At 48.3% G+C, this 20967-nt stretch overlaps 1 protein-coding gene across 1 annotated transcript in view; it reads right to left on the bottom strand.

The window, feature by feature from the left end:
* Positions 1-20967, bottom strand: part of LOC103275076 (PGAP2-interacting protein-like) — a 56429-nt gene that overhangs the window by 13065 nt on the left and 22397 nt on the right. The window contains exons 8-13 of the mRNA XM_021706152.1: positions 20342-20421; positions 16757-16862; positions 14970-15105; positions 12485-12634; positions 4257-4401; positions 2545-2698 (exon numbers count right to left, since the gene is read on the bottom strand). Of these exons, the coding sequence (XP_021561827.1) occupies positions 2545-2698; positions 4257-4401; positions 12485-12634; positions 14970-15105; positions 16757-16862; positions 20342-20421 (771 nt within the window). The remainder of the gene's footprint in view (positions 1-2544; positions 2699-4256; positions 4402-12484; positions 12635-14969; positions 15106-16756; positions 16863-20341; positions 20422-20967) is intronic.

Genomic DNA, 20967 nt, shown 5'->3' with positions numbered 1-20967 from the left:
TTATAGACACTTTTTCAGGCTGGACTGAAGCATTTCCTATAAAACATGAAACAGCACCAATAGTGGTAAAGAAACTCCTGGAGGACATTATGCCAAGGTATGGTTTCCCCGTCTGAATAGGGTCAGACAATGGACCAGGTTTTGTTTCTAAGGTAACACAGGGAATAGCTCAGGTTCTTGGGGCAGATTGGAAGTTACAGTGTGCATACAGGCCCCAAAGTTCAGGACAGGTAGAACGCATGAATAAAACGTTAAAAGAGACCTTAACTAAATTAGCCCTGGAGACTGGCGGGGACTGTGTGGCTCTCCTCCCCTTTGCCCTATATAGGGTGCACAATTCTCCCTATAAAATGGGCCTCATGCCCTTTGAAATCATGTTTGGCATTCCCCCACCTATTGTTCCAAATTTAAAACCTGAAGTACTTGTTGAATTTGATGACCAACAACTCCTTTTTTCCTTGCAAGCACTGCAAAAAGCACATGAGCGGGTGTGGCCTGCATTAAAGGCCCTCTACGAAACCGGGCCACCCCCGGAACCACACCGCTACCGCCCGGGTGACTGGGTGTACAACCGTAGACATCAACACCAGATGCTCCAGCCACGTTGAAAAGGACCCTATGTCGTAATCCTGACCACACCCACCACGCTCAAAGTGGATGGAATCATCCCGTGGGTCTACTACACCCACGTCCGGCCAGCAGACCCCTTCGCTGTGTTGGAAGACTACGTACCAGACTGGAAAAGCATGCCGGACAGGACAATCCCCTAAAGCTAAGATTGCGCCGCTCTCACTTACCCCCATAACGCTAATATTATATATATTGTGTTTTCTATGTAGTGTCATAGCCAACCTGAACCCACACCAGCCCCAAAATCTAACATGGCAGGTTATAGACCTCTCCACTAACGACATCATCTGGCAGGCTCCCCCGCAACACATGGTTCCCAACCATGACCAGGGACTTAACACAGTTCTACCATACTGCCGCCATACAATGGAAATTAACCCATGGAGGCACTGACGGAAGGTACTGGTACTTTTATGTGTGCCTGGGTCATGACAAAGATAAGAACTGTAGAGATGTCACTGAGTACTATTGTCCCAGCTGGTCCTGCATCTCTTCGGGGTTCATAAATTGGAGCCCTGCTAAGTCCAATGATTTGATAAAGGTACAGAGGGGAGGTACCCCCAACATCCATCAAAGATGTAATCCTACCCAGGGGCAGCGCTGCAACCCCATAACTATAAGCTTTACCGAAAAGGGCAGAAAAGCTCAAGGCTGGGAAATAGGAAAAACGTGGGGACTCAGATTGTACAACTTGCAGCGCACAGGGTATACGGATCCCGGAAGTTCCTTTATGATTAGAGTAACCTCTCGAACCCCCAGTCAAAAAACACTCAGCATGGGACCAAATCCAGCTCTAGCACCTAAACACAGACCAGTTGTTATACCAAACCTCAGGCCCCAGACCACCACATCTACCCTCTTAGCTACCGCTTATACAGATTCTGAAGCCACTACAGTTGTCCCCAACTCCATAGGGGCCAATATACTTATCTCTGACTCCACCCCACCCCCACCGGTACTGTACCAACATCCTCTCTGGCACTTGCTAAATCAAGCCTACCTGTTTCTTAACGCAACCAAACCAGAATTCACTCAGTCATGCTGGTTATGTTATAACATCCAGCCCCCCTATTATAAAGGAATTGCAGTAATGGGAAACTATACAACCAAGCATGATTCCACTTCTTGTAGATGGCAGCCAGCAACCCAGGGACTCGCTCTCCAGTCGGTAACAGGCCAAGGATTATGCATAGGCCGCCCCGCACCAGAGTTTCAGTCCCTATGCAACATTATGCTACCTGTATCTAGCCTAGATTACCACCTGCCCCCTGAAAGTAGCTGGTGGACCTGTTCTACAGGCTTAACCCCTTGCTTCCACGGGCAGGTCCTAAATCAGACCCAACAAGGATTCTGCGTGCTAGTCCAATTACTTCCAAAAGTTCTCTACCACTCTGATGAAGACATACTCCGGTGGTTCAGCACAGAAGCCCACCGGAGAAATAAAAGAGAACCGATCACTGCCATTTCCCTGGCGGTCCTCTTTGGGCTCAGACTAACAGGAGCAGGGACAGGTATTGCCTCCCTAGCCACAATATAATAGAGCCACCAATATAATAGCCTAAGGGTGGCCATAGACCTAGACATTGAAAGAATTGAAGCCTCCATCTCCCATCTCCAGGAATCCCTAACCTCCCTATCCGAGGTAGTCCTACAGAACCGTAGAGGGCTAGACTTATTATTCCTACAGCAGGGTGAAACATGTGCCGCCCTGGGGGAGGAATGTTGTTTCTACACAGACCACTCAGGCGTTGTCAAGGAGTCCATGGCCAAAGTAAGGGAAGGATTGGCTAAACGGAAAAAAGAATGAGAACAACAACAAAGTTGGTTCGAAACCTGGTTTAACCACTCCCCCTGGCTAACTACTCTAGTATCCACCTTAGCTGGCCCTCTAATCATTTTGCTACTCCTTCTCACCTTTGGGTCTTGCATTGTTAGCAAACTTGTAGCCTTTGTCAAGGACCGGATCAGCACCGTACAACTTATGGTGCTCAGATAGCAGTACCAGCCGGTAGGCGCCCACACTCAAAACACTTGTATAGACCCATGATTGGGTCCCTTTTTCAGGTTCCTCTGAGAGGGGGAAATGAGGAGCTCAAAGGCTATCTAGTTCATAATTGTGTGGTAAAACTTGTTTTAAGTGTAGGTTGAAGCTTATTCTGAATGTATATTGAAACTTGTTTTTAAAACTCAGATGTATGCTTGCTTTCCCGCCCAAGCCCAGTAGTATACTTTTGGTAAACAAGTTCACATACCAAAAGAAAACCACGGAGTCATTGTGCAGACCCTCTGGCCCCATTTCCTGCCCCACTCCCCTAGTAATCTCACATTCCAGATGTCCCAACCGATTCCACCCAGCCCGCCTGACCTTTGATGGTCAACTGCGGTCAGCCGCGACCCACGACCATACAAACCAACCAATCCCAAACGCCCCCGTACCCATCAGAAAAAATTACCCAATCATGTGTGAACAAGTTTAAAGTTCTTTCCTCTCCCTTGTAACTGTGTATATAAGCTGCTTGCTGCGCTGGGTTGGGGCTCTCGTTCCTGTACCGCTGCACCGGTTATGAACGTGAGCCCAGACTCGAGTCTGAATAAAGACCCTTGTGTGATTTGCATTGGAGCTGGCTCTTTGGTGGTCTCTCGGATTCAGGATTCGGGTACAATGCAGCAATCCTATTTCTATTACAAATTAATTCATTCAGCATCCTGGCATGTACACTAGCTTCCTGAGGATCTAAGTTTCAGTTCTTGAGGGTGACTGCATCTAAGGAAACTCACAGATCAGAAAAGGCGATGACCAATTCAATGTCACCAGCATGGCCTGTCTGGCTGATCCATCATCCTCTCTCTGTAACATTTCATTTTGTCTCTTACTCCCAGCTTCACCACTGACTTTCATGATGTGGTCGACTGCATTCTCTAAACATAGCCACACCAGCTCTCACTTTCCCTTCCATGTACAACTCTTACAATGTGACTCTGACACTCCTCCCTTCATGAGGTGGGGCTTATGCTTCTTCCAGCTGAATGGGATCAGACATGTTACGACAGCAGAAGTGACATCCTGTGACTTATGAGGCTAAGTCATACAGAGCAATACAGGCTTTTCCCACCATGGGAAGCCCACCGCCATCAAGGGAGGAAGCCCAACTACCCACAGAGAGGAACCAGCATCCCAAACCCAGAGTGCCAGCTCGCTGCCAGTGAGCCATCTATAAGTAGCCCCTCCAGTCCTCAGTTGAGCCCTTTACTGACTCTGCATGGAGCAGAGGTGAGCTGTGCTCATTGAGCCCTCTCCAAAGTTGCAGATCTGTGAGCAAACAAATAACTGCTATTGTTTTCAGCCAGTAGTTTTCTGGGAATTTTTGATGCTATATTAGATTGTTGGGGTTATGTTGGGTCTGTTTTTGTTTTTGTTTTTACTTTTTTTTTAGATGAGGTCTCACTATGTTTCTCAGGCTGGTCTCAAACTCCTGGGCTCAAGCAATCCTCTTGCCTCAGCCTCCCAAAGTGCTAGGATTACAGGTGTGAGCTACTGTGCCCGGCTAGTTGGGTCTTTTTTAAAACATGAAAGAAAAAGAAGCATTTTGCTTAATAAATCAGAAATTCTATGAAGATGATCTTACCTTCACATTGCCATGTTCAGTGAGCTGTAGATAATCTCGGGAACCAGGTTCTGAAGTGATATATCCCAGAAATATCACCCGATCAGAGCTGTTTCTCAGTAGTTTCGAAACAGCAAGAGCCTGAAGTTTTCTGTCAAGATCATCTCTAAAAAAAAAAAAAAAAAAGCAAACATATACCACTTTCTTGTATTTGCAAAACAAGTTTTTAAATATTTAGATACCTGGCTGGGCTCAGTGGCTCAGCCTGTAGTCCCAGCACTTTGGGAGGCCGAGGTGGGTGGATTGCCTGAGCCCATGGGTTCGAGACCAGCCTGGGCAACTTGGCGAGACCTCATCTCTACAATAAGTCAAAAATTAGCTGGGCATGGTAGCACGTGCCTGTAGTTCTGGCTACTTGGAAGGCTGAGGCAGAAGGATCACCAGAGCCCAGCAGGTCAACACTGGGGTGGCTGTGAGTGTGCCACTGTCCTCCTGCCTGGGCGACAGAGTGAGACTCCGACTCAAAAAAAAAACCTCAAAAAACTTAGATACCTAAGTTTCCAAAGACTATCTTCACACAGTATACAAACCCAGAATCATTCCTGCTCGGGCAAATGTCTTAACGTTTTGCAAATGAACGAGACCTAGATGTAACGCTTCATTCAGCTGAGGAGGCTGACCAACCTTTTTGACCAAGACCTTAACCTCTCTCCACGAATCATCTGGAGTCAAGTTGGTTTCAACATCTACTCTAAATACAGCATTTGTTCAACTTGTCATCAGAAGAAACTATATCAATAATGTGAGACCTCATCGTCAGCATTACAGCTAAAGAACTAGTCATTTAAAAAAAAATTTCAGGAACACTGGTAAGGAGAATCCTAACATTCTGAGAGGACGTTGGGCTTCATAACAACCCAATCACTTGGCCAACCACTTTCTGAAAGCCTCCTTGGCTTCTGCTCAAATCCTGGTTTAACATGGTGGTTTTATTATGCAAAATGCTGTAGACATATAACCTAGATAATCAGTCAGGGACACCAAGCTTTTGGGGGGCCTACAGTCTGCCTGTTTGGGGCAAAACAGGACACTATGACACTATGTTTTAAATGTTCCAGCCAGGAACACGGAAACATGCCAGGTGTGTCAAACACAGTGAATTTAACAGAGGGAGCTGGCTGCTTAGGTGACAGGAAGCCCAACGGGTCCATGAGCCAATCAGAGTCAGTGAAAAACCACCTCTGGGGCTGTAGGGACAAGAGGAGGTGAGACTGCCACAGTCCATAGGCAGCAATGGCCAGTGGCACAGGGAAGGCTTCCCGGGAGGAGCTGGGACCATCCAGCAAGGAAGTGGAACTGCAGGAGAGACATCACTGTGGCCAGAGATCCCAGAGGAAGCAGAGGATGAGAAATGGCCTGGCTTCTCTACTTCCTGTCCCGGCCTTTTGTGGGTGTCTCCCACTGGTTAAACCCACCCAGAAGCCAGAAGCCACCATTTCATTTATTTTTTATGTATGTATGTATGTATGTATGTATTCATTTATTTTTGAGTTGAGGTCTCACTCTGTCATCCAGCCTGGAGTGCAGTGGTACGATCATGACTCACTGTGGCCTCAACATCCTGGGCAAGCGATCCTCCCTCCTCAGTCTCCAGAGTAGCTGAGAATACAGGCACGTGCCACCATGCCTGGTTAATCTTTCTGATTTTTTGTAGAGACGAGGTCTCACAATGTTGTCCAGGCTGGTCTTGAACTCCTGAGCTCAAACGATCCTCCCTCCTCTGCCTCCCAAAGTGCTGGGATTACAGGCATGAGCCACCGCGCTTGGCCTATTTAGTTCTATTTTAAATGTGGGTAAGTAACCACAGGTCCATGGTCATTCGTCGTCTCCCAGCCCTGATCCATACCCTGCTTCTCTTATGCCTGGCAAAGTGGACCCTGCAGACTCCAACTCCTGGGTTCCTGTTAGGCTTGGCCAAGTGGAGGCCCCAGCAGGAGGGGAGAGGTGGGAGGAGGGTGAGGCTGGGCATGTCTCCCCACCCCTCAGGCCAAGTGGCCCCTGACCTGGCTCCTGACCTCCTGGACTCGGGAATGCTCTTGCTCTGCCTGTCCTGTCAGCCTCTGGTCACAGTGATTCTCCAGTGTCTGAGCACCTTGACCTCCCTTATCTGTTTCCTGGACCCTCCCAGCGTCTTGGGGAGGTGTCCTTTCCTCGGGTCTACCGAGAGTTCTATCCCTTCTGACACATGAGGCTAGGGTCCAGATGCAGCTCTGGAGAATTCCAAAGCCACCACACCATGGACAGTGTTTTTGTTCACACAGATTTGGTAATGAATCACTGGAAAGTAGTCTGTGAATTTGGTTTTACATTTCCTCAGGAGATCAACCTTATCTAGTGACAGTAATCAAAAAGTATATGTATGTGGGTGGCGGGGGGAAGGCAGAGGCGAGGGGTGGGGAGAGAGGGCGAGAGAGTACGAGAGAGAGAGAGAGAGAGAGAGAGAGAGAGGGGAGAGGGGGGGGGAGAGAGAACATGTGCACGTTGTATGTTTCCTTACCTGTTTACACTCAACCATCCAACAATCCTCTAAAGTGGGCTGGAAAAGATAATTTTATCCCATTTCTGGAGACATGAGACCTGGCACTCATTGAGGTTACCCCAAGCTAGAACGAAGACCAGGACACATGTCTCCAGACTACAGGGTCTACGTACTTTCTTCTTGGTCCAGAATGCTTGACATAGGGCTTCTATTTTTTTTTAATGGCAATCAACTGATGGTTCTGTTAATTACCTAAAGTAATGTCAATTTTCGATATAGTGTTTACCTAAATGACTTCTGAGAAATGCTGCTCTCTCCTATTTATTGGTTGTAAGAGAGCTATTTGTTCGGTTGGCAATTAACACAATCTTGTTGAATCAGCGAATAACACGCAAAGCATCCTGTAACGCATTCCTAATAGGATTTCCACATTTGTACGCCATCACCATCATTGGAAATGGAGTCTCCAAATATTTACTCACGGTAGAGAATTTTTGCATCTAGTATTGTAGGAAACAAAGGAAAACAAAATATGTAATGATGGCTTCACGTGGTACTCAAGAGGCCAGTCTCCCTGTGCCACTTGCTGGGAGGCCACAGGGTTCTGGGATGCTGCATCTGGGGGTGACTCGGGGTGGTGGTTCCCAAGGCAAAGGCTGGGTCTAGACTGGCCTGGGACGTGGCAGATGCCTGATGTTTGATGAATGACTTTTTTGTTTTGGGGTGCAGGGGTTCGAGTCTCACTCTGTTGCCCAGGTGGAGTGCAGAGGCATGATCACGGCTCACTGCAGCCCTAATCTGCTGGGCTCAGGCGATTCTTCTGCCTCAGCCTCCCGAGTAGCTGAGACTACAGGCACAAGCCACCATGCCCAGCTAATCTTTTTATTGTAGAGACAAGGTCTCGCCAAGTTGCCCAGGCTGGTCTCGAACCCCTGGGATCAGGCAGTCCTCTTGCCTTGGCCTCCCAAAGTGCTGGGATTACGGCGTGAGCCACTGCACCTGGCAAAGACTTCTTTCTTAAGCTGCCTGATACACCTTATATGTACAGGTGTCTGATTTGGATTAACAATGGTCACTATTAATTGAGCACACACTATACTCATGTATTTTGCATGAAGTACTATATCTTATTTAACCCAGGCTGAGTATGGTAGCTCACAACAGTAATCCCAGCACTCTAAGAGGTTGAGACAGGAGGATCATTTGAGGCCGGGAGTTCGAGACCAGCCTGGGCAACATAACAAGACTCTGTTTCTACAAAAAATAAATAATATAGCTGGGCATGGTGGCATGTGTCTATAGTTCCAGTTACTTGGGAGGCTGAGCCAAGAGGATTGCCTGAGCCCAGGAGGTCAAGGCTGTGGTGAGCTGCGACGGTGCCACTGAACTCCAGCCTGGGCAACAGAAAGAGACCCCGCCTCTACAAATAAGAAAAACAGCCCGGGCTCGGTGGCTCAGCCTATAATCCCAGCACTTTGGGAGGCCGAGGTGAGTGGATTGCCTGAGCCCGCAGGTTCAAGACCCACCTGAGCAACTTGGCGAGACCTCATCTCTACAATAAATCAAAAATTAGCCGGGCGTGGTAGCGCACACCTGTAGTTCCAGCTACTTGGAAGGCTGAGGCGAAAGGATCACCGGAGCCCAGAAAGGTCGAGGCTGCAGTGGGCAGGAACGGCCACTGCACTCCAGTCTGGGCGACAGAGTGAGACTCCAACTCAAAAAAAAAAGAAAATAAAAATTAATGCTCACAAGACCCTATGAAATAGCCAAACTACTGCCCCTGATACACAGATGAAGACCTTGTGGTCTTAACTGTTAAGCCATACTGCTTTCCTCCCTGGCTCCGTATCTTCAATTAAGTGTCTGCTATTACTACTACTGCTATTGTTTTCTCATTATTATTAAGTCAAATGAGGAAGACAGGCTGGGTGTGATGACTCAAGCCTGTCATCCCAGCACTTTGGGAGGCCGAGATGGGATGACTGCCTGAGTCCAGGAGTTTGAGACCAGCCTGGGCAACACAGTGAGAACTCGTCTCTAAAAAAAATTTTTAAATTAGCTGGGCATGGTGGTGCATTCCTATAGTCCCAGCTACTTGGGTGGAAGGATCATCGAAGCCCAGGCGGTTGAGGCTGCCAGGAGCCATGATTGTGCCACTGCACTCCAGCGTGGGCAACAGAGACCCCGACTCAAAACAAAACAAAATAAAACAAAGGGTCGGGCTCAGTGGCTCAGCCTGTAATCCCAGCACTTTGGGAGGCTGAGGCAAGTGGATTGCCTGAGCCCGCGGGTTCAAGACCAGCCCCGGCAAATTGGCGAGACCTCGTCTCTACAATAAATCAAAATTAGCCGGGCGTGGTAGCACGCGCCCGTAGTTCTGGCTACTTGGAAGGCTGAAGTGGAAGGATTGCCTGAGTGCAACAGGTTGATGCTGGGGTGGCCGTGAGCGTGCCACTGCACTCCTAGGTGACAGAGTGAGACTTTGACTCAAAACAAAACAAAACGAAAACAAACACACTAAAACAAAGAGGAAAACAGCAAGTAAGGACACATGTTCATCAGAGCTCTAAAAATGGGTTCACAGTCAGCATGGAGAGGACACTGCCCCCCCACAAATCTAGTTACATCCCAGGAGAGGTCGGAGAGGCTTAAGGGGCAGGGAGGAGGAAGCAAAGGAGAAAAAGGAAGGAGAGATGCAAGTGTTTCTTAGACTGAAGCTGCATGAGGGTAGCTATCTTCTAAAGTAAACCCAATTCAAGTGCAATGAAGGTCTACATACATTTTGGTGCAGTGCTTGCTACCTGAGAATTGCAGGGAACCAGAAGGCGTTTCTCCAAACTGCTTTTTTTTTTTTTTTTGAGTCAGGGTCTCACTCTGTCACCCAGGCTGGCATGCAATGTCATGATCACAGTTTACCATAGGCTTGACCTCCTGGACTCAGGCGATCCTCCCGCCTCAGCCTCCCGAGTAGCTGGGACTACAGGTGCATACCACCATGCTTAATTTTCTGATTTTTTTATTGATGAGGTCTTGTTATGTTGCCCAGGCTGGTCTCGACCTCCTGGGCTCAAGTGATCCTCCTGCCTTAGCCTCCCAAAGTGCTGGGATTATAGGCGTGAGTATTGCACCCAGCCTCAAACAGCTCTTTAAAGAGACAGGAACCTCCTATGTTACCCATCTTCCAAGCACCTTTTTATTTCTGAGCAGATGAATGAGAGTCTCATTCATAGGTAGTTCATGGTCACTGTATGTGTGGGTCGATTTTTGTTACTTCCACTCTGACTTATTTGAGAAAATATAAAAATAGGCATCCACAGATCCACATCATACTGTGAGCAAAGTGACGTAATCCAAGAACCAGGGTGGCAGACATGTTGCTTTTAAGTAAAACTTATAGTACCACAATGCTGTTTTCCTAACATTCTGCATGTCACTTCTAAGTTCTATGGCCTCTTAGGTCACTAATGTGGCCAGGGCCTGTATGCTTTTTTTTTTTTTTTTTAAGTTGGAGTCTCACTCCGTCACCCAGGCTGGAGTACAGTGGCATGTTCACGGCCACCCCAGCGGTGGCCACTTCAGTGGTGGCCACCCCAGCGTCAACCTGCTGGGCTCAGGCGATCCTTCCACTTCAGCCTTCCAAGTAGCCAGAACTACAGAGGCATGCTACCATGCCCAGCTAATTTTTTGATTTATTGTAGAGATGAAGTCTCACCAAGTTGCCCGGGCTGGTCTCAAACCCGTGGGATCAGGCAATCCTCTTACCTTGGCCTCCCAAAGTGCTGGGATGACAAGCTTGAGCCACTGCACCTGGCCTGTATGCCTCTCTTACAGCACATGGCTCTTAAATTTTTTGTGCTTTAAATACTTTTAGTAGTTGCTTGTTTTTGTTTCTTTTTTTGAGTCAGGATCTTACTCTGCTGTCCAGTTTGGAGCACAGTGGCACAATCACGCTCACCGCAGCCTCAACCTACTGGGCACAGGTGATCCTTCCACCTCAGGCTCCTAAGCAGCCAGGAATACAGGTGCATGCTACCGTGCCTGGCTAATTTTTTTTTTTTTTTGGAGAGATGAGGTCTCACTGTGTCACCTAGGCTGGTTATACTTTAAGTTCTTATGGTTTACTAAGGTAGAGTATAAATGGGGTGCTTTTACTATAAATCGATGGATGGCTCATGGTTTGTTTATTTGTTTTTTTGAGTCAGAATCTCGCTCTGTCGCCCAGGCTGGAGTGCAGTGGCACACTCAGGGACACCCCAGCATTGACCTGCTGGGCTCGTGATCTTTCTGCCTCAGCCAGAACTACAGGCACGTGCTACCACACCCAACTAATTTTTTATTTAGTGTAGGGATAAGGTCTTGCCAAATTGCCCAGACTGGTCTCGAACCCATGGGCTCAGGCAATCCACTCCCCTCAGCCTCCCTAAGTGATGGGATTACAGGCTTGAGCCACCGCGCCGGGCCGGATGGCTCATGCTTTATTCAGTACTAAGTCACTGGGGATGAGCATTATTCTTGAGGGGTAGAGCTCATTCTCCATTCTGCCCTGGAAGGGGGACTTCTTAGGAAGCCATAGCTGGGCTCTCTCCCTGTCCTTCAGTTTTGGGGGGGGATCTTCTAATTCTTTAAGTGTGAAAGAACGAACTGGGCATGCCTGTCTCAGCAACTCCCTCTCTCTCCTTGTCTGCCAGTGTGCAGATGGGGTGGGTTCTGTCCTGTTCCTTCCTTCCGGCAAGGGGAGAGCTTGATGGAGAAGGATTGGTGGGACTCCCATCTGGGGGAGCGCATCAGCAGGCCCATATGAGCATCTGAGCTATGGGGACCTGACAGGCTCAGCCATGTCAAGGGGATGTTTTGATCTCTGCCGGGCTCCCGGCCCACCTATCAGGTGTTTGTGGAAACACAAGAAGGAAGGAAAGTCCCTCGACACCGTCAACACCAACAGTATGTCCATGGAAGTAGTCATCCTGCGGGAAGGGGATCCATGTTCCTGAGGTCTGGTTTCCTGGGGGTCCAAGCACTCACAGCTCTGAGCTGGGTCTGCCGGCTTCCCCACTGGGTGTTCCTGGTGGGACAAGTCACCGAGCCTCTCAGTCAACTTACTCTACCTGTAAAATGGGGCTGCAGGAGTGCTTGCCTTAGACAGAGTGAGGATTAAACACAATGATGCCTGTGGCTGCCCCTGCACAAAGAATGATGGTACAACTCAGTGGCCAACCTTAAGGATGGCCTGCAACCCAACTGTTCCAACACCTGAATTGTCTTGTTTTGTTTCTGAGTCGGAGTCTCACTCGGTCTCCCAGGCTGGGGTGCAGTGGCGTGATCATGGTTCACCACAGCCTTGACCTCATGGGCTCAGGCAATCCTCCCACCTCAGTCTCCCAAGTAGCCAAGACTAGAGGTGTGTACTACCACGCCCAGCTAATTTTCTGGTTTTTTGTAGAGATGAGCTCTTGCTATGTTGCCCAGGCTGGTCTCAAACTCCTGGGCTCAGGTCATCCTCCTACTTTGGCCTCCCAAAGTGCTGGGATGACAGGCATGAGCCACTGTGCCTGGCCTGCTTCTATGCCTGATTTTTAAAGTCAGCAACACAGGGAAAAATACTTTGGGAAATAAAGAAGAAGAAAGTAAGAAGTGTTATTTCAGAGACATTGAAGTAAACAGTAATGTCTCTTGGCATTTGTGAGACATTAGAGAGACCAAAGAAACCCACTCATAATTCCCAAAGTGTGTCACCACGAAGTCCACCAGCTTGCCCGAGACGTTCACGGTCAGAGTGATGGCTGGTGCGATCTCTCCCTCTGGTGACGGGAGGAGGTGGTGCTCCGACTTCATGATCGGGTATCTGGACAAAGCCATAATCCTGTTGGGGGGCAAAGAAGCACTGGAGTCACTGCCCATCCCACCATGTCAGCACTGGACCCAGCAGATGAATTACAAACAGTTGGGTATAGCGGCTCACGCCTGTCATCCAGCACTTTGGGAGGCTGAGGCAGGAGGATTGCTTGAGCCCAGGAGTTTGAGACCAGCCTGGGCAACACAGCGAGACCTCATCTCTACAAAAAAAAAAAAAAAAAAAATCAAAAAATTAGCCAGGCATGGTGGCATACACCTATAGTCCCAGTTACTTGGGAAGCTAAGGCAGAAAGAAGAATTGCCTGAGCCCAGGAGGTGGAGGCTGCGGTGAGCTGTGATGGTGCCACTGCATTCCAGCCTTGGCCACAGAGTAAGACCCCAAATCAAATCAATAAATGAGTGAATTGATCTATTAATTAAAAAATAAATAAATTGGCTGGGCATGGTGACACACTCCTATAGTCCCAGCTACTTGGGAGGCTGAAGCAGAAAGAAGAATTGCCTTAGCCCAGGAGGTGGTGGCTATGGAGAGACATGATCATGCCACGGCACTCCAGCCTGGGTGCCAAAGTGAGACCCCAACTCAAATTTAAAAAGGGATGTATCCCAGGACACACAGCCAACAAAGGACTTTTGCAGGGCATCTGGTGGATCGGGGAACCTCTGCCGGTCAGTGCAGCCCACTGGGTTACCAAGCACAATGCCACCCGCTCTGCCTTGGTGAGTGCTGGGGAGGGATGAATGGGTGGGCTTGGCAACGCACAGCGTGTCACTTGTTACTCTGACAACATGTCTGCATCAACCGTTCTCACGCGAATAAACACATGGGGGAAGGCGCCTTGTCTGGCCAGCAAGGACATGGAGGAGCAATCCACACATGAGAAGCGAGGCCCTGTCCACTAAGCGGCGAGCGGGCACCACCCGCCAAGTCGAAGAGCCCCAGGGAGGGCAAGTGAGTCTGGCCTCAGTGGGCCACCCCTCCCACTGCCATGCTCACTCTGCCACCTCCCAGAGTCCCACTGACAGGCCCCACTCAGTTCAATGGTCCCCAAGGCTCATGCCCAGCCTGGCCTGCCCTGAGCAGCTTTGGACCCCACATACAACCTGCCGGGTGGCACCTGGCCATCTTGGAACATCTCACACTTGACATGAGCCTGTTGCCCTCCCGGGGCCTGCCCCGTTACGTGGCCCCATCTCGAGGTCCAGGACGTCGCCCTGACTCCCCCCACCTCTGCCTGCCCCTGCTGTCTAAGCCAGCAGAAGGTCCTGCCAGCTCCATTCCAAGAGCCCTGGATCTGCCCTCTTCTGTCCTCTCCTGTCCCTGCTGCCACCTCACACCTATGCTGCACACCCATCCTCACCTGGCTCCTGGCCCTCACTCTTGCCCCGGCAACCTCCCTGATCACTCCCCTGTCTCGGATGCCCCCGTTCTCTCATCCCACCTAAGCAATGCGGGGCCTTTTGTGGACAGGTGCCCACCTGGACTCTGTCTCTTGATCCCTAACTCCCCAGGCATACCAGGGTGATCCTGCCTCGATCTTTTTTCTTTTTCTTTGAGTTGGGTTCTCATTCCATCACCCAAGCTGGAGTGGAGTGGCACAATCACAGCTCACCGCAGCCTTGACCTCCGGGTTCAAGAGATCCTTCCACCTCAGCCTCCCAGCTAGCTGGGACTTCAGGCATGCACCACCATGCTTAGCCAATTTTTTGATTTTTTTGTAGAGACAAGGTCTCACTATGTTGCCCAGGCTGGTCTCAAACTCCTGGGCTCAAGGGATCCTTCTGTCTCAGCCCCCCAAAGTGCTAGGACTACAGGCGTGAGCCACTGTGCCTGGCCAGATCTGCCTCAGTCTTTACCCTAGCTGTTCCCTCAGCTCTTCTGGAGGCTGATCTTGGGTCCTTCTCTTTACGGTGTCCTCGGAGAGGCCTTCCTGACCACCTGCCTGCAGCAGCCCCCCTCAGGCCCTGCCCATCCAGTCACTCTCACTCTTATAGCTTGTTTCTACATAGCACTCATCACATTTCAAATCACCGTATCCTCTCTTTGTGTCTCCTTACACTAGACAGTAAGCTCTATGAGGTTGGCACCCACGTCAAACATATAGGTGCTGCATCCTCATCCTCGGCTCCTGGGTATCGGTTTCTGGTTTATCACAGCAAAGAACTGGAAAAACCAGCAGGAGAAAATTACAGGGTGGGCACATCTGTGGTAACTCCCCAGTGCCTGGGAAGCACCCCAGCATGTATTCACAGGACGGAGACAGCCAGCGGCCAAGCTTCCCTCCAGCAGCCAAGCCTCCCTCCAAGCCTCGTGCTCTGGATGGCTCCCACAGTGCACTCACCCCCAAGTGTGGTCCCTCGTACTTGGACCAAAGTCTGTGTAGAAACCCAACCTCTCCCCAAGCCACATGGTCAAGTCGTTGTTCCCCATGTAGGGCTTGGAAGCATCACTCTCCAGGATTGTTATGAAATCTGCACCTGTTTAGAGCAGAAAGTACACAGCGATCAACCACAACAGGCAACATGCAGTCAGTCATAATCATTCTCGACCCTTGACCTTCTCGCCTTTACTGATAAACCCCAAAACAAAGTAACAAATAACTAAGGGGGAGTGGTTCAAATCTGAACTTTAAGGGGGTTTTTCCATGTTTTGGGTGGAATTAAAACACAGAACAGCTCTCAGAAGTACTGGGAAGGATGGAAGCATAACTCTTCTGAATTTTCGAATATTCTTAACATCTTTCCCCAGATTTCAAATGCCCCTAATGCCTTTCTCAAATATCCAATTCATGTTTAGAAACAACAGCACGGTGCACAACGGCATTTTATTCCAGGGCACACAGCTCCACGGTATTGGCACAGAAGTGAATTCACTGGCTTTTCTAGACCCTGGCCACATGTGCCTCAAAGGCCTGTCAGTAGGACTACCAAGGACTCAGGCCAGAGTCTCTCCCCCTCTCCCTCCTCCTCCTCCCCCTCTCTCCACTGCACCTGGCCCCAGAGAACCTCCTGCTGGCATTCCCTTCATACAGACACTCCGAAGCCACCAGGAGGCGTGCTGGTCATGAGGAACGACTGCCACACTCCAGCATTCACTTACCTTGCTCTATTCTCCTGGAGTTGAGCCAGGAATCAAACTCCCCCGCACTAAAAAGACATGCAAAGACAAGCCTCCCAGAACACGATAAAATGTGGCCCTTGCGCTCTTGAAAGCAATTTGCTTCACAAATCATCCTCCTCCGAACCCATTCTGCCCTTCATTTTGTTTTATTTTTGGAGACAGGGTCTTGCTCTGTCACCCAGGCTGGAGTGCAGCAGTGAGATCATAGCTCACTGCAGCCTCCAACTCCTAGGCTCAAGCAATCCTCCTGCCTCAGCCTCGAGTAGCTGGAACTACAGGTGCACATCACCACGTTCAGCTGGCTTTTTAGAGGCGGGGCCTTGCTATGTTGCCCAGGTTGGTCTAACTCCTGGCTTCAAGAGATCCTCCCATCTTGGCCTCCCAAAGTGCTGGGATTACAGGCATGTGCCAGTGTGCCTGGCTCATTCTGCCTTCTTTCTAACCAAACAGTTTTCTGATCTTCAAGTGACAAGGCTTGACAAGAAGCCCCTGCAGATACCCAGTCAGAGGTGTTGTTCAGAATCAACTGAATTAATTTGTTCTCAACATAGCCACCACAAAAGCTCAGTCTCCCTGCCACTGCCCAACAAAGAGCCTTTTCTTTTCTTTTTTTTTTTTTTTTTTTTTTTGAGTTGGAGTCTCACTCTGTCGCCCAGACTGGAGTGTGGTGGCCGCTCCCGACCACCGCAGCCTCGACCTGCTGGGCTCTGGCGATCCTTCCGCCTCAGCCTTCCGAGTAGCCGGAATTACAGGCGCGCGCTACCACACCCAGCTCAATTTTTGATTTTACTGTAGAGATGAGGTCTCGCCTGCCCAGGCGGGTCTCGAACCTGTGGGCTCAGGCAATCCACTCACCTCAGGCTCAGCCTATAATTCCGCACCTTTGGGAGCCTTTTCAAGAGACTCACTTCAGGCCAGAAAGCCTTCCTCCCACTACTTGTGGTCCTGCTGGAAATACAAGTAACAACAGCAGCTTCAGGCAACCTGGAGCTAATGCCAGTGACTTACCTGTTTGACGGAGCAGGCGAGCTGATCTCTCCAAGTTAGACCATCCTTCATTGTCGTAGCCGAACCTGAAGGGCCAGATGGCAGCAGAGACTTCTCTGGCGGGTGCCTGGGGATGGTTTTCATGGTGACTTAGGAGGACAGTGAGCCACGGTCACGTCCACGACCCACTTCCTCCCCTCCCTCAACCAAAATCTGTATTCAGCAAAGGGATCTCTTTAGACATCTGCCAACACTTAATTCACTAAAACAAGGAGAGATCTGCTCTGGCATTCTCACCATCAGTCTTCTGGAAACTGCTAGCCTAAGCTTGGAGTGAGGAGAAATGTGTGGAAATGAGTGTTTATAGTAAGCATTGCTTAGGACGGCAAACGGTGAGAAAGACTTGGCTGCCCACTACTGGGGCGATGAGTAGACAAATGGCATCCCCCACAGAATGGATGCAACACAGCCCTGGTCCACAGCATGGGGCTTCCTCGTTCTGTGAGGACCAGTCTCACAGGTGACTGTAAGTTTAAAAAGTAAGTTGTGAAGTATTCATGTCAGGTGGCATTTAGATAAAGTTTAAAACCCGGAAGAACAACAGTGTCCAGGAAACTATCATTAATAACAGGAAAAAGAAATGCACGAAAATTACCTGTTTAGAAAACCCACACAACACTCAGGACCACAGTTACTCTTGCAGGAGAGAAGGCCATACAGAGGGACAGAAGCCTTTAACTGGCTGATTGATTGGCTGAGCTAGGGTCACCCAGGCTGGAGTGCAGTGGCACAATCATAGCTCACTACAGCCTCAACCTCCTAGGCTCCAGGGATCCTCTCACCTCAGCCTCCCAAGTAGCTGGGACTATAGGCATGTGCCACCCTGACTGGCTAATTTTTTTTCTTTTTTTGAGTCAGAGTCTCACTCTGTCACCCAGGCTGAAGTGCAATGGCACACTCACAGCTACCATAGCCTCAACCTGCTGGGCTCAGGCAATCCTTCTGCCTCAGTCTTCCAAGTAGCTGGAACCACAGGTGCATGCCACCACACCCAGCTAATTTTTTTATTTATTGTAGAGATGAGGTCTTGCCATATTGTTCAGGCTGGTCTCGAACCTCTGGATTCAAGCAATCCTCTTGCCTCTGCCTCCCAGAGTGCTGGGATTAAAGGAATGAGCCACAGCACCCGACCTATTTTTTTTTATAAAGACAGGGTCTCAGGGAAAAGAGACAAGAAAACCTCCACGACTCATCAATACACAAGTTACCCATAAACTGCAAAAATAAAAAACTGTCTGTAATTCTTCTTAAGTTAAAAAAAATCTCCCACTGCTATCTTCAGCAATAACTACCAAGCAGTTTGGAGAAGCCCTTTAAAAAATAGTTCCTCAGAACAGAGAGCCCAGAAATAAGGCTGCATCTCTACAGCCAGTTGATCTTTAACAAAGTCAATCAGAACTTACACTGGGGAAAAAACTCTCTTCAATAAACAGTGCTGGGAAAACTGGTTAGCCACAGGCAGAAGAATGACATGGACCCCCATCTCTCAGCATATGTGAAAACCAACTCCAGTGGATTAAAGACTTGAATGTAGGACCTGAAACTACAAAAATATTGAAAGAAAACCCAGGGAAAACACCGAGGTCATTGGCTGAGGTAAAGAATTAATAACGAGACCTCAAAAGCACATGTAATGAAAGCAAAAATGGACAAATAGGACTGAATTAAACTAAAAAGCTTCTCACGGCAAAAGAAATAATCAACAGAGTGAACAGACAAACTGCAGAATGGGAGGAAATATTTGCAAACTATGCATCTGACAGGGGACTAATATCCTTTACAAGAAACTCAGACAACAACAATAGCAAGAAACTCCACGAAAAAGTGGGCAGCTGGGCACAGTGGCTCACACCTGTAAACCCAGTACTTTGAGAGGCAGAGGTAAGAGGATTGCCTGAGCTCAGGGATTCGAGACCAGCCTGGGCAACTTGGCGAGACCTCATCTCTACAATAAAATAAAAAAATTAGCTGGGCATGGTGGTGTGCAACTGTAGTTCCAGCTACTTGGAAGGCTAAGGTGGAAGGATTGCCTGAGCCCAGCAGGTCGAAGCGGCGGTGGTTCTGAGTGTGCCACTGCACTCCAGCCTGGGCAACAGAGTGAGATTCCAACTCAACAAAAAAAAAAATATGCCGGGCTCAGTGGCTCAGCCTGTAATCCCGTGCTTTGGGAGGCTGAGGTGAGTGGATTGCCTGAGCCCGCGGGTTCGAGACCCACCTAGACAACTTGGCGAGACCTCATCTCTACAATAAATCAAAAAATTAGCCGGGCATGGTAGTGCACACCTGTAGTTCCAGCTACTTGGAAGACTGAGGCAGAAGGATCACCGGACCCAGCAGATCGAGGCTGCAGTGACTGGGAGCGGCCACTGTACTCCAGTCTGGGTGACAGAGTGAGACTCCAACTCAAAAAACAAAAAAGAAGCAAGCAAAGGACACAAAGAGACACTTTTCAAAAGAAGTCATACAAATGGCCAGTAAGCATATGAAAAAATGCTCAACATCACTAATCCTCAGAGAAATGCAAATTAAAATCACGAGATATCACTTTACATCAGTCAGAATGGCTATTATTAAAAGATAAAAAATAACCAGGCGCTGGCCCAGAGGCAGAGAAAAGGAACACTTCCCCACTGTTGGTGGGAGTGTAAATTAGTACAATCTCTATGGAAAACAGTATGGAGATTTCTCAAAGAACTAAAAATAGATCTACCACTCAATTCAGCAAGCCCACTGCTGGGTATCTGCCCAAAGGGAAAGAAATCATTCTGCCAAAAAGATACCTGCACTCTCACGTTTACCACAGCACCACTCGCATATGGAACCAACCTAGGTGTCCATCAACAGATGACTGGATAAAGAGAAGGTGAAGTACTACTCAGCCATGCGAAAGAATGAAATCATGTCTTCTGTAGCAGCATGGATGGAACTGGAGGCCATCGTCTTAAGTGAAACAACTCAGAAAGTCAAATGCCACATGTTCTCAATTATAAGCAGGAGCTGAACAACGCTGGTGTGTACATGGATACAGGGTGTGGAATGACAGACACTGGAGCCTCACAAGGACGGTGGGTGGGAGGTGTGGGGATGATAAGTTACCTAATGGTCACCATGCACCTTATCCAGTGGTGGATGCACCGAAAGCCCCTATTTCATCAATAGGCAATATGTCCATGTATCAAAACTGTACTGCACTCCCTAAAGCAACACACATTTTTTAAAATAAAAATAAGACAGTTCCTTGTGTCACAGCTTACATAAGTTAATTTCATAGTTTATATAGTTTAAATCATGAATGGCAAAAATCACCCCATACAACAAAATCCTGAAGTTCACCTCTAATACACAGGTCTGTCCTGTCCTAAGAACCCACTTTGTAAAATAATCCCACAATATTGTCAGCCTGTGACCTACAGGTTACGGAGAAGGGACCCAGGAGCCTGAGGTCAACAGACCCAGCTCTAGCATTCCATCGGTATGGCAGAGTGTACGGATGCATGCATTTACATGCAGTGTACAAAGTTCTCTCTCAGATATTTCATGACTTACCCCTTTGCCCAGTTTCTTCTCATAGGCTTTATGTCGCAGTCCTAATCCCAACAATCCCACACCAACAAGCAGCCACAAAACTAAACAGAAAGAGGAAATAATTGTTTTTTAAAAGCTTAAATTTGTTTTACAAATAATAATTTTTACAAAAGTATTGAATTTACTGGCTAAAGATTTTGTGCAAAGGGGAAATGTCTAATTATTGGGTTAATTTTCATGTGTGACATGCATGCATAACCCATATTTTAAACCCAGATTTCAAAGACTCTTCCCTAAAAAATGTCCCAAGGATCATGTGCTTAAAATAAAAATAAATCGTAAAATATACAAGAAAAGTCTCTGTGAGCAAGAACCAGCAAAGAAAACACCCTGAAGATTCAAACTCACAAAGGTTTCAAATATTGGAACTTTCAGAATCAGAATATAAAATAAGTATACTTCACATGTTTAGAAAAATAAAACAAGGTATTCAAAAGTATGACTAAGGAAACTGAGACTAAAATCAATGATCAGAAAAATCTGTAAAGAAATAACTATACAATTAAAATGAGAAGCTCAATGGACAAGATAAGTAGCAGATTAGACCAAGCTGAATAGAATCAGTGCAAGGGGCAGAGCCAAAAAAA

The sequence above is a fragment of the Carlito syrichta genome, unplaced genomic scaffold, assembly GCF_000164805.1.
Source record: "Carlito syrichta isolate Samal-C Ts95f unplaced genomic scaffold, Tarsius_syrichta-2.0.1 Scaffold315294, whole genome shotgun sequence".
Taxonomy (NCBI): domain Eukaryota; kingdom Metazoa; phylum Chordata; class Mammalia; order Primates; family Tarsiidae; genus Carlito; species Carlito syrichta.
The sequence above is the reverse complement of the archived record's forward strand: the minus strand, read 5'-3'. Positions and strand labels throughout refer to the sequence as shown.